The 13,338-nt window shown below is 31.4% G+C and overlaps 5 protein-coding genes across 5 annotated transcripts, besides 3 other annotated features; 2 read left to right on the top strand and 3 right to left on the bottom strand.

Moving 5' to 3' along the window:
- Positions 1-421: 421 nt before the first annotated feature.
- Positions 422-2,198, top strand: TVAGG3_0739830 (regulation of translation; the record flags this gene model as incomplete). Its single annotated transcript, XM_001320939.1, has 1 exon — positions 428-2,143. One exon carries the CDS (start codon positions 428-430, stop codon positions 2,141-2,143), a length of 1,716 nt encoding a protein of 571 aa, XP_001320974.1.
- A 1,567-nt stretch (positions 2,199-3,765) lies between these two features.
- On the top strand, positions 3,766-4,987 carry TVAGG3_0739820 (uncharacterized protein; the record flags this gene model as incomplete). Its single annotated transcript, XM_001320940.2, has 1 exon — positions 3,778-4,932. One exon carries the CDS (start codon positions 3,778-3,780, stop codon positions 4,930-4,932), a length of 1,155 nt encoding a protein of 384 aa, XP_001320975.1.
- A 233-nt stretch (positions 4,988-5,220) lies between these two features.
- Positions 5,221-5,253: a mobile genetic element.
- Positions 5,254-5,405: 152 nt separating this feature from the next.
- Positions 5,406-5,437: a mobile genetic element.
- A 5,608-nt stretch (positions 5,438-11,045) lies between these two features.
- Positions 11,046-13,338: part of a mobile genetic element that runs on past the window's edge.
- On the bottom strand, positions 11,704-12,135 carry TVAGG3_0739790 (protein of unknown function, DUF4107 family; the record flags this gene model as incomplete). The annotated part of the gene is made up of 1 exon (XM_001320943.2): positions 11,704-12,135. A coding segment is annotated over one exon (432 nt), but the record flags the coding sequence as incomplete, so codon positions are not given.
- TVAGG3_0739780 (uncharacterized protein) lies at positions 12,232-12,456 on the bottom strand (the record flags this gene model as incomplete). The annotated part of the gene is made up of 1 exon (XM_001320944.1): positions 12,232-12,456. The coding sequence occupies one exon, from the start codon at positions 12,454-12,456 to the stop codon at positions 12,232-12,234; it is 225 nt and encodes a 74-aa protein (XP_001320979.1).
- On the bottom strand, positions 12,457-13,338 carry TVAGG3_0739770 (uncharacterized protein; the record flags this gene model as incomplete). Its single annotated transcript, XM_001320945.1, has 1 exon — positions 12,457-13,338. One exon carries the CDS (start codon positions 13,336-13,338, stop codon positions 12,457-12,459), a length of 882 nt encoding a protein of 293 aa, XP_001320980.1.

Genomic DNA, 13,338 nt, shown 5'->3' with positions numbered 1-13,338 from the left:
TATCTCATATACTCATTCACTCAAACCTTATAAACATATTGCACATGCAATATATCATATTTTCATTAGATTCTTATATCTTATTCTTTATATACAGTGTGTAAACATATGACTATATGATCAAACAATCTTATTTTAAACACATATGAATATTTTATTATTAGTAGATCTATATTAACTTTAATTAGGGTAGCATAATTTCATATCTTGTGTCAATCTGCTCTAATTCTCTCATATAATATAAAAAAATATGCTGATCAATATTATATAACTCACTTGTCTCCAGCATGTTTGTATATGGAGATCTAGTATACACCCAATTTTGGACCGGAAAAAAGTGTATGGTCCCTCAATATGATTCTTTCTACAGGTGTGCAGCACACCAATAGAAATGAAAGAAAATAATTATGTCACTTTTTAACAAAAAATGAGCTCTCATCAACAATTATTCTACAACAAGAATTATAGTAAGATCATCCAAGATTTGAGCTCTAATCAAGATCCATCTATCCAAGAAACACATAATTTGTCTATTTGCAAGTATTTATCTAACGGCGAATCTCCACTTCCAACCTTAATGAATTTATGTGATTCCATTCTTCAAGACATTCAATCACCAAATCAATGGCCATCTAATCCATCATGGCCATTGATTTTATATCATGTTTCTTTATATTCTCTTAAATTTTGTTCATATGAAAAAACACAGAACATTTTGAACGATCTTTGGAACAATTATGACAAACAAGATAAATTCCTAATGCTTTCAATCACTGTTTTGACAATAGAACTCGCCTGTCGTTCAAATTTAACAAATAACATCGAAAAAGCCTTCAATTATATTAAAACCAACTTTCCGACCGCAGAATCAATCCAAGCGGTCCTACAGACAAAGAATATCGACTCAAATACGATCCAATACTACGTTGACACGATTCAATATTCCAAATTCAAAATTGACGTTTCACAGCTTCTCAACAGCAGCGTTGATGAAAAGACGAAAGAGCAGTACCATAAATTAATCCAAGGAATCGATATTTCAGAAAATGCGAAACAAAATCCAAAATTACCCGTTGTTAAAGGAATTCCTCTTTCCAGCTTAGCGTATCACTTTGGAGAAATGTCTAAGTCACATTCAATCCTCGAAACAATCACTCCAATTAGTAATTTCGCAGTTTACAATAATCTTGGCATTTTCGAGCTCATTAACGGCCACTACAACTCCGCACTTCTACACTTTTCACGTGCTCTCAGTTCCCGTACGAATAATCAACTTTTCTACCCTTATCATCAAATTTCTTATAATTTAGGATTATCCTTACTGCAGAAGCACAAACCGAAGCGTGCCTTCAAGTACTTACATTCTGTTATCCCTCTAATGCGTAACAGCCCTTATTTATGGCTGAGACTTTCAGAATGTATTGTTATGTACTACAAACAAAGAATCGCCAAACTCCGACAACGAACACAAGTATCTCCCGTCATAGCGCAAAAATTATGCACCAGTACTCAGACTTATTACCTTTTACCAGCTTCAGATTCTAAATTGTTCGAACTGGACCAGAACAAGAACTCAGAGATGAACCTCGACTTCGGAGCTAACTGTGCTCGCAATTGTATCCAGTTATGTACTCCGGAACAGTCCGAAATTGCAAATCGTGCAAGAATGCTTTGTTCCTTCATTTGTCTTGAAATCGGCGCGGGCAAAATGGCATCAGACATGTGCAATGCAGTTATTAATAGCCCAGGAAGTGATAAACAGCAACAACAATTTCTTGCCAAGATTTATTCCGTTCAAGGAATCATGTTATCAGATGATATCGAGAGCGCAAGCCGCGTCATGTCAAGGATGATCCTGGAAAGCTCATTTACCAAAGAAAAAGACCTTAATACTCTTAATTACCTCACATTTGCCAGAGTTCACATGAGTAGCCGGGACAAGGAAGGACACATTAGCCAGACCGACATCAAGAACGCCGAGAATATGCTGTCTAAAGCTGTTGAAGCTGATCCAAGAAGGCCAGAAACAGTTTTGACGAGTATTCTCTTCAAAATAATGAGAAGACATATCGCACATGCCGCTCAGGAGATAAAGGACTACTGCGATAACGTCGACAAAGGAAATGGCGACGATTCTGATTAATTTTTCTAATTTTTTTGTGATTTTATTTTATTTGATTAAATATATATAATACTTGTAAAATGTATTAAAAATTTGCTTATATTTTCTTTATTTTTTATCAATAAAATTAATTCTTCAATTTTATTTTGAGGAATATGACTGAATTAGCAACATAAACGAGTTAGTGTCAACAAGAAAACCAACAATAACACATCTTTATTCTCTTAATTCTTGAGAATCAAAAAGTTCAAATGCGATATTCGAAGTTTTTTTCAGCTAATGGACGTTAATATCCAAATTTCATACCATAGTATCACAGTATGAAAGTTTTTTTAAAGAAGCAACACACTGCTTTGCTTTTATTTTGGTTTATTTAGGGAGAAAATTGGTGATACTCCCTGTCTTTCTTTTATTATTGAATGATGTGCCAGAAAAAACATTACTGCGATCAATTTAATTGTTTTTGGGAAATAGTTCAGCATATCATATGCTTTATCAGTTAAATGGTTTTGGATCACTTTCAAAAACAAACATTTCTAACTGTATTACATCAAGTTGTCCAGGTTTTTGTTATAATTTTGTTGAATCAACAGTAAATGTTTCATTTTGCCATTTTGAGAATTTAAAAGCCACTGATTGTCCGATTGTATTTTTTGGGTATACTCCAGGAAGAATTGAACGATGTAATTATATAAATAATTCTGAAGATAAATCAGGTTGGGGATTAATAGCTGTTAGTGTAAATACTCTTGATATTTTCGATTCATGTTTCCAAAAAAATATGCAAAATAAAGTAGGAAAATTATTTGATGGACATTTTGGACCAATTAATATATATCGCTGTAGTATTGATTCATATTCATCCTATGGAACTGTTTATGCATCAGATAAAGGAGAAGCTTCATTTGTGAATATTATAAAGTTTATTGATTTAAGTCCATGTGAATTATTTGGTCCAATCCAAAAAAAAAAATAAAATTTGCTCATTATGTGTTTGTAGAAATTTTATTTTTTGGAAAATGTTTTATCTCTCTTTTGTTTGTAATTAAACGGTAACAAGATCTAAGAAATCGTATAATTATTGATGCAATAAATAGAACTATCTGCCCGTATGAAACATCATGCAATTCTGATAATTAGACACCCCAACTGTTAGAAATTTGAATGAGAACCAGATAACTGTCAGTGCTTCATTGCTTATATATAAGTTATTATAGTGTCTTTTGGTGATTACTGTAATTATGAGCAATATCTCACAATGATGAATGCTCAAATATAAGATTCATTTTTATTGGCTTTATCTGGGAACAAATTAAATAAGTAATAGAGCTTATGAACAATTATGAGCTATTTTTTTATCCAAGTGAATATTTTAAAGCTTTGCTCTTACTCCCTCAACATTAAATGTTTGGTAAACAGTACTGAGTTTATATATAACACCTTGGCAAAGATATTGTAACTTATAAATTCAGAGGTTGATGCCGAAGTCTAAATCAATAATGACCATATTTTCATTATTGAATCGTGAAAAATTGAACACATTTGAAATTTTAAGATTCGGATCAGGTAGTCATTTAGTGCTCATGCTTAAAATACTGTTAACAGTTGATTTGATTTTTATAAAAACGATTATTTTTTTTCCTTTCTTCTTTTTTATGTCATTCAATATCGATGATTTGAAGGGTGATGATGTTTTTAACTCATTTTCTGCAGAGCATTCAGTACCTTTTAGTGATAACTCTGATAATGAAAAGTTACGCTCTCAATTAGCAGAATATGAAAAATTTCTTACGATGTTAAACGTTCAAATAGAAGAACGCAGGCAAAGATATGATGACGAATTAGCAAAAATCAAAGATACAATTGCAGAACATCAAAAGAAATATCAATTCGCCTTAGAAGAACAAAATCAAATTCAAATTACAGAAGAAAACCAACTTAGATACCAATTGGAGAAACAATACGCAGATATATCTACAATTGGAACTGATAAAGGCGAACATCTTCAAAAGTGGAGTGAAAGTCATCATCAGATCGTTGACTTGGAGAAACAGATCGAAATATCCAAATTAAAAACGGACATAGTTCGTACACAAGGAACAATGATCGCAAATGCGTTGACAACAATTTTCCAAGAAAATTTGTCGAAAACAGAAAAACTCAATCAAAGGAGAGCAATAAAAAGCACATTAGAATCATTAGAACATGATGTAGATCAATACATGCAAGACATTTCCTTCCAAAAGGATAAATATTCAAGTATTATCAACGAAATACAGAATACAATGAAGATCCAAGACCAATACTTTGAATTATCCAAGAAGAAGATATCAGAGGAGATATCAAGACGTGATAAATTCTTTGCAAAACACATTAATACAATTAAAGCTGCAATTGAACGAGAAAACAATCAGATTGATACAGAAATCGCAATATATGAGCGAAAATACAAATCTCTATGCGAAATCCGTAGGGAAAACAACAGAAAATCAACACAAATAATTTCAAGATTTAATAAAGACATAGTACGCTTGCAGGCATCATTAGAATCAGCTAATAGTAATAATGACAGCGAATCTACAGTTACATTTTCTTCTTTAACGAAATCAGATTCAATAAGAAGAAATTTAGACTATTTGAAATCAGAAGAAGCAAGATTAGCAGCCGAACTTGATTCAGTATTGTCAGTACAGGACCGCGCTTCAGCAGTTCTCCACCAAATCATGAAAGAAGAAAGTTTTTCTTACAGCACTGTTGATTACGATTACAACCCAAGTCCATTCAAAATTCCAATGAAATATAATGTTTAGATCATGATTCTGAATTTTTTATTTTCTAATTTTGATTTTTTTTTTTGTAAATATGTGTGATTTTATTTTTCATTTTCTAATTTTTTTGGGTCCACGGTCCGGCCAAGCGAAGGCTATCGTTAATACCCAAAATTTATATGGCAAGGCTCATATCTAATTATAAACTGTTTTCAATATAATTTTTGGATTGCGTTAAACCAGAAGCTCCAAAAAATAAAATAAAAATAAAGATGATAACGATAATTCTCATTTTAGCATTCAATAGTATTGGAAATGTACCGTGGACCTTTAAGGGTGCACTTACCACTTTTTGACATACTCAGATAATATCAACATATCTTTATTTTCATGGCAAATGAGTATAATAGCCATGCTAAGAACTAAGCAGAGATTTATAATTACTTATTCCCGACCAAAAATATTAACTTTTTTTAATAGAAAATTGATTGATAAAGCTTGAATGTCAAATTTGAGAGCATGTCAGAAAGTGGTAAGTGCACTCTTAATTTTTTATTAACTAATAACTATATCATATTTATGTTATATAGTTTCAAAATCTTGGGTCCAAATCCTCCAAAAAATTGATACACCGTTCAAATCAAAGATCAAATCACACGAAATAACGTTAAAATCAAATATACGAGGGCATATAAGGATTAAAAACTATTCTGTTCACTTAACGAAATCCTGTAATGCGATCAACTCCAAAACATATAATTTTTTTTTACTCCAAATAGAGATAAATGATATATAAATATAAGATATATATAATAAAATTTTATAAATGTTTTTAGAAAGATTTTCAACGTCTCAGATATCTAAATTTTGAATTCTTAAATGAGATGATTCCTTCTGTATTTGATTGTTTTTTAAGATAAGAATCATTTGGAAGCATACAATCATCTGATGAATAATGATATATATATATGAATCTAATGGATCATTTGGTTCAAATGTATCTGTATTATTAAATATAGTATGATTGACAATATTATTAAAGTAACAATTATCAATAGTTGGTTTTCTATCAAATAAATAGTTTCCTTTATTTCCTATGAAGGAACAACTTGAATATGTAATTGAATATGAAGTTGAAGTAGAGCACACAATTATCGCATTCTGAGTTCCATTATATTTATTATTTAAATAATTACATTTTGTAATACTAAAATTACCATTGATATTGTGAATTGCGCCTAATTCTTTAGATGATGTATTTGATGCTGTTGTGAGATTAAGGCTCCGGTCCTGCATGATTACTGCATATAGTTAGGACGAGTGTCTAATAAGGAGTAAAAATATACCAATAGATTGCACATATACCAATATTTTGTAAAAATTAAATATTATCTATTTTTAAAATTTTCGAATTTGACTATATTATCGTTTTAAACATGATATATACTAACTTTACTATTTGATATATGATAAATAATGATATTTTAAAAATTGAAAATTTGGATTTTTAAATTTGCAAAGTATATAGTATAGTAAATTCATAAATGAGTATAATGTGCCCAATTATAACAATTTTCAATCATTTGATAATTCTATGACTATGGATTTTTGTACTTCTAATTAAAATAATGTCACTTTTTAATATATTGAGTTTAAGGTTTAAATTTAATTTAAAAAATCGATTTGTTTATACATATTGGAAAGGATTTTTTTGATAATATCTTTTGTATATTAATACATTATGACTTATACTATGTCACCATAATATAAGTTCAAATTTTTATCATGCACATCAATATAAAATTGTAATTCAAAAAACACCTACTTCTATCGTCAAAAATACTCTCAATTTGAATAAATACATCAAAAATATCAAATTTGCAAACCTAATTCTTCGAAATACCGAAGAAGGTAGAATATACAAATAGTGTCGACAGAAACTATATAATTTTCTTTACAAATTATCGAAGGGGAGCTGAGAATTTTTTCTTATACGTTGAATTATAATTCAAATTATTGAATGGATTTTTGGAAAATTGAATACTCAATTATCGAAAAACCGTTTTGACAAAAAGTGATTAATACAATAATGTTGCCTATATTAAGTAATTATCATATATGATTTTTATTATCATATCAATTAATCGTGCATGAAGTTATTCTCGACGCAAAAATGGTTTTTATAGGGGTCTTGCAAATCTAATTCTTCTTTCATATATTTTTTAGAAGCAAACTCACTATATCAAAATAAACTTTAGTTGCATTCTAACAATTTGTCGAAGGGGAACTGAGAGTTTTTTCTTTATTATCAAGATATGACAAAAAATGTTAAGGATGGGCACTCATAGGCTCCTGACAGCATAAAAATGTTATTATCTCACAATATAAAAGGAATCATAGGAATCTACAACTATATCTATATTGTTGGAAGACTTCTTAATGTATCATGCATATAAGTTATATCAATAACTCCATTATGTTATATGATTGTAATCATATTTTCGTTTCATGTTCAAAAACATTAAAATCATACTAACTATATGAGTATTATAGGCTTTTCTGAATTTCATAATAGAAATTCAACTTGAAAAAGCAACGATCCCTATATCAGTTTAATCAAATTTAGACTTTTTTCTTATCAGTATATATTTTCATGATGATAAACTAAATTCTTTTAGAATAACAGATATTACCCCTAAGAATGCTTAATTGAAATCCTATTATCGAAAAATTCATCAACAAATTAAATTAAAAAGATTATCAAGTAAAAAACTTTTGATTGACCGTAAATTTGCATACTACTCACATAATTAAAACATTTGCAATCACTCTTTTTCAAATTTAATATTGGATTTAAATAATGTCAGCTTCTTCATGTAAAATGATAAAAAGAAGAGTGGATTATGCTTACTCAATAAATAAGGATTATGAATATAGCATAAGAGTTTTAAAAAAGTCACTTCACCACCCTTTGGAGACCTCGTACAAAATCGAAAAAATTTAGACCAAAATCTACTTTTTCGACATAAAATTATGTAATTTAGAGGTGGGAGTGAGCGTAATGATGAACACATGGATAGTAGAATCATATTATCCAAAGTTGAAAAAAACTTGTTTTAGACGAAAAATGCGGAATAATTTCAAATTCTTTTAATTTTAGGATTTTTTTAAAAATAACCTTTGTTATAATATCTGCAAAGATCAAGCAATGATATCATATAGGTAATGTCCCATGAAACTGACTACATGAGGAGCTTGGTACCTTAAGATCGAGGAAAAATTGAGAGGATCAGTTCACATCGGAGAGAAGCCTTAATTTGTTTGTTGAATTCTAAATTCAGAGATCTGAGCTATAAAAAATAAAACATTTATCCTTCATTTGAATTCATCAGGCAAATATTAAATTTTCTATAAATCAAAATAAATAAAAATCAAATATTGATATGAAAAAATAATTTTTTCTATCGTCCTGCGCCCTGTGAAGGCGCCCTATGGTTCGGGCCCATGTAAACCATATATTAATAGCACCCACCGTTCCCTGTTTAATTTTGATTCATTTTTAATGAGACCATACTGGAAAATACTTCAATGCATTTGAAATGGCGAAATGAATTCACAATATCGAATTCCCTCTGAATGATCATTAGTTTCCATATGACACCACAGATAAAACATTTGGAAACATTCTTTTGCAATTACAAAAACAATGAATTAAAACTTAAGGGTGCACCCGTATGTACGTTTATTTGAGAGGAGGAGGATTACCCTCTCAATTTTGAGGGATTCGTTAGTTTATTTTCTCGATGAATATGCAATAAAATTTGATTTTTACCTTATCAATATACTTCATATAATATACACATATAGATCTGCAAGTTTCCCAAATGAACGGGGTGGATAAGATCCCAGCCCTATCGTCATCCCAGTGTCAATTTTACAAAAAAAATTCTTAATAAAAATTTTTATTAAAAAAATTCTTATCTTTTTTCATTGAAATTTAAATAATAAAATAAATTTGGCTGTAAAAACCATCAATTATTATAATTCTTATCGAAACACATGTAGAAAAACACTTATCTTTTATACTCTTTCTATTTGAAACCTGTTTAGTTCAGTAATTAATAATAAAAATTGTGAAAATAGTGACTATTTAACTAAAAATATATTAAATGATGTAATAATGAGATATACATATATTTTTACGAATTATAATTAGAAATTATTCTGGTCTGGGAATCCCAACCCAAAATCATTGAAAATTTGAATATATGGGATGGGCTACCCATCCCAAAACTATATTGAAATTTTTGAATTGATAATAAATGTATCTATATCTAAGGTATATTAGAGAATTTTTTAAAATTATGCATTAAAAAATTGAATTTATTCAAAACAAATTGAGAATAAAAATGCTTAAGTAATCACTTCATTATTTCAACAATGATTGATGCAGTACCGACGTACTATAAAGACATTGAGGTCGGTACTAAGCATCAGTATCTTAGATATAAAAAACCAAGCGACAAGTACGGAAAATATTATGTTAAATGCAATGAACTAGTAAAGCGCCCTGACGAAACTATATGCCACTGTGCAATGGAAGAAATGCGTGAGGATCATTTCAAAAAATGGATCCAAAACAAACGGCACATATGCACACCAGGAGAAGTAGCATCACAACAAACAATCGATCAATACTATCAAAACGTCCCAGCAACAGGGCTTACACCTATATCGTTAGGGGATATCTATGAACAGCTTGCTACATTTACTGGAAGATTTAACTTGGCTCTGAATACCTTCTCAAGCCCAGAGTTTACAAAGCTAGTTAAAACCATTATAATGTATACTGCAGACTCGATGATATTGAAGTTCCCACAGTTACACAATGTTAACATCAATGTTGATAAACTAGCTTCTCAAATATACCAGCCTATTTCAACTGACAAACTAAGGCAAACAATGATACAAATTGCAAATTCAATCCATGTTGCAAAAGTTGATGAGTTTGCTAAGCTTGCCTGTACCTGTGTTGCCATTGATGAGGGGAAGACTCAGCAGTTTCACAATCTGGACTTCTCCCTCACAAATCCTCTGCAAAGCAAGCGGCCCTATCCTGTTGAGTCAATCCAAATGAATGGTGGAACATCTGAAGATTATATCCACTCGCTTACTCAAGGATTTAACAGAATCTTCATTAGAGATGTTAAGATCAGCAGTGTAGTTTGCGATGGCAATAAAGCGCAATTGAAATGTTTTCAGAAAGGATGGAATCAATCGTTCTACAACTCAAATGACCCAAGGTTATTCAAAATCTTGTTTATCCCGTGTTTATGCCACAGGATTCATAATTGTTATCAATATATGACAACAAAAGACGTAGCATTAGGAGCAATTGTGAAACATATCCACGAAATATCAGCTCTTTGTAGAATCCATGTTGAAGACATCGGAGCTCTCTGTCCAAAGCATGTATCCACCAGGTGGATCTATGATTATAATATTTGTATGTTTATTATCAAGTATCAAGACAAAATTTCAAGATATACGCGTATTGATATTGAAAACATCAAGTTCTTAAGAGACTGCTTGGCAATTCTCAAGAAGCTTATTTCCACGTTCGAATCAGATAAAACCAAGATATCTGATTGCTACGTATGGCTTTGCAAGGGTATTGAAGCACTCCAATACCTTTCCAGCAGCAACAACAATCCTTTTGCTGGAATCCTTTCAAGATCGTTGTTGAACTATACCCTTGGATCGGACTTTGGAGGTCTTTGGTGCTTAGCCTTCGCTTTTACACCGAAAGGTAGGTATTATTTCAACCAAAAATTCGTCCACGGAGCGCAGATCAACGAATCTCCGGCAATTAATTCATTTGATATTACAAACGTAACTTTCGTTAATCCAGTAGAAGACATTCAATCTATCTATATGGACTCTATCTTTGAAGAAGGTTCGACTGAAGTTTCTCTTGATATGGTTGAGGAGGGATCATTTCGTCAGGTAACTGCTACAATTGACCCTCCTATGCTTGATCTCGCAGATGTAACATCTAGTTCAAATCAGCCGGTTAACCATTTTGTTGCAGCTAGGCAGTATCTCAAAAGTATTTTGGAACAATTTTGTATTCCGGGAATTAATATACATATCAAGTGTACTGTGGCACTGCGCGCCTCCTTACACTTGATATGTGAATTTGACACTTTACAAAACCGTTAACGTATATTTTACAACACAAACAACAACACCAACTTAACCTTAAATATTTATAAAACTGCCAACCACTTCACTTCACTAACGTTTTCACAAACGACTTCACTACTGTAAAAAATAAACGTTCTCACTTACAAAAGTATTGCAACTCCTCCCATTGCTGTGCTTCACACAATACTTCATATTCTTCAGTATCGCTGCTGTCGCTCCAATCGTCAGAGTCAAAGTCACTGTCAAAATAAATGTTAGTAAGTTTTGACAAAGCTAATGAAACACGTTTACCGTTTGTATCGTATGCTTGTATAAACTTTCCATTCTTCATTCCTTCATAAACGCTCAAACTAACTTTACCATTTCTCCCTCGTATCTGATAGAATGTATTTTCACGAGGAACGAAGAACAAATTCTTGAACTCATGACCGTTGTAGTTTGTTATCTCAATAGTTTTCGTCATTTATTTAAAAATAAAATAAAAAATAAACTTAAAAATTAATGATATCACCACCCTCACACGTATGAAAACATAGCACAAAAATAAATTTAGGGTAGATGAGTATATCTAACCCGATTTCTAACCTCTTTTCTACCTTGTTGAATTCATTGCTTTATAACTCTCTTCCTTGGTTTCTTTTTAGTTGCTTTCTTCACGTCTGTCTCCAACTTGACTGTCTTTCTTCTTCGTCCATAATGATACCAATTACTTCCACCAGTCAATGGGTCAAATGGTCGTTCATAAGGGTTTCCATACATTCCATAGGGACCATACGGAAGAACTACTGGTGGAGAAGAAACATTTTCTTTAGTTCCATCGACTCTATTTAAATGCATTGTTTCACCTTTCATCTGGTCATTAAAGTCTTTTGCGTGTTTTGCAAACTCATCGTCCTTTCCTAAAGCATTTTCTGACTCAGTCGCAACCAAATTGGATGCTTTATTTATGAGCCCTATTTTATTTAATCTTAACTTCTTTGCAACCCAGCTTCCAATCTTCCCTTTATTTGCATCTAATGTCTTCGAAACCCTTCCTCCACTCATTTTATTTACTGCGTCATAAGTTCCAAGTGCTTTTGCTCCAAATGCTAATGCTTTTGTTCCCATTGCGCCTAAAGCTGCCCAAGCTACCATTTACACCATATTAAAATCATCTCTCTTCAATATTATCTCATAAAAGTTCTCGTTACTGGAGAAAGTCAATGAAACATAAGCGTTCTCACGGGCTTCGCCCTCACCGCTTTGCGGTCTATCTAACTTCTTTCTTATCTCATCTATACGCTTCAAAATGTCTGAACAATTGCTAACATCTTCTACAACAGTTATTTCATCATGAATGACCTTCAAGAACAAGCTCATTTAATATGCTATTAAAATCATCTCAATAATGAGTCCATCCTTTCCGTCTTTGGGTAGCACAACATCTTTCATTGAATAAGGTTCGATAAGTCTTATGTTAAACTTACTGACAAAGTTTGTTATACTATAATGCTTCGGCGGCGAATACATGTAGTTTGAAAGACATAATATAGATTCTTCAGCAAATTCACTTATACTGGATTTTATAACAATGTTCTCACGAGACCAAATACCACCAATTGACAATCTTGTAAGCAATCCTGCTGAACCTTCTACTGTAAACGTCGATGGTAACATTCCACGAAGGTCATCTATTGACATCGTTGAGTCACTGTATTTAAATATTTTCTTAAAGCAATCGTCATTATCTAACCATGCAATAGCTTTGAAGTTTTCATTTGAATATACATCTGCTTCATTAAATGTAAAACCTGACTTCTTTGCAGAGATGACTTTAAAATCTATTGAGTTTGTTTCAAAATTATATGCTATGGTAACTTCTGAAGGTAATGGATGCCCTTCCGCAGTCAGTTGTTCTCTCACTACCGTTTGAAGCTTTGTATTAAAAACTTTCATGTCATCTCCTGTATCTAAGTTCACATACACAGCAACAGGGAAACTATCTTGCTTCTTTGTTTCATCATTATATCTCAAAACATTAAAGTTCTTCAATAATATTGTTCTTCCTGCTGGAATACTTCGAACCTGTCTGATTTCAATAGCTTTCTCACCTCCTACATACTCTACCCAGTGTCTTGGATATTCATAAGTATACTGACTTTCTTGAATTTTGGTTGGTTTCATCATAACGTGTTCATAGTATATCTTTATACTCTTGTCAGTTAGACTCGGTGCTATGTTCTGAATATTTCTGACTTGCAT

The sequence above is a fragment of the Trichomonas vaginalis genome, chromosome III (genome assembly GCF_026262505.1).
Source record: "Trichomonas vaginalis G3 chromosome III, whole genome shotgun sequence".
Taxonomy (NCBI): domain Eukaryota; phylum Parabasalia; order Trichomonadida; family Trichomonadidae; genus Trichomonas; species Trichomonas vaginalis.
Note: the sequence above shows the minus strand (reverse complement) of the source record. Positions and strands in the feature narration are given on the sequence as shown.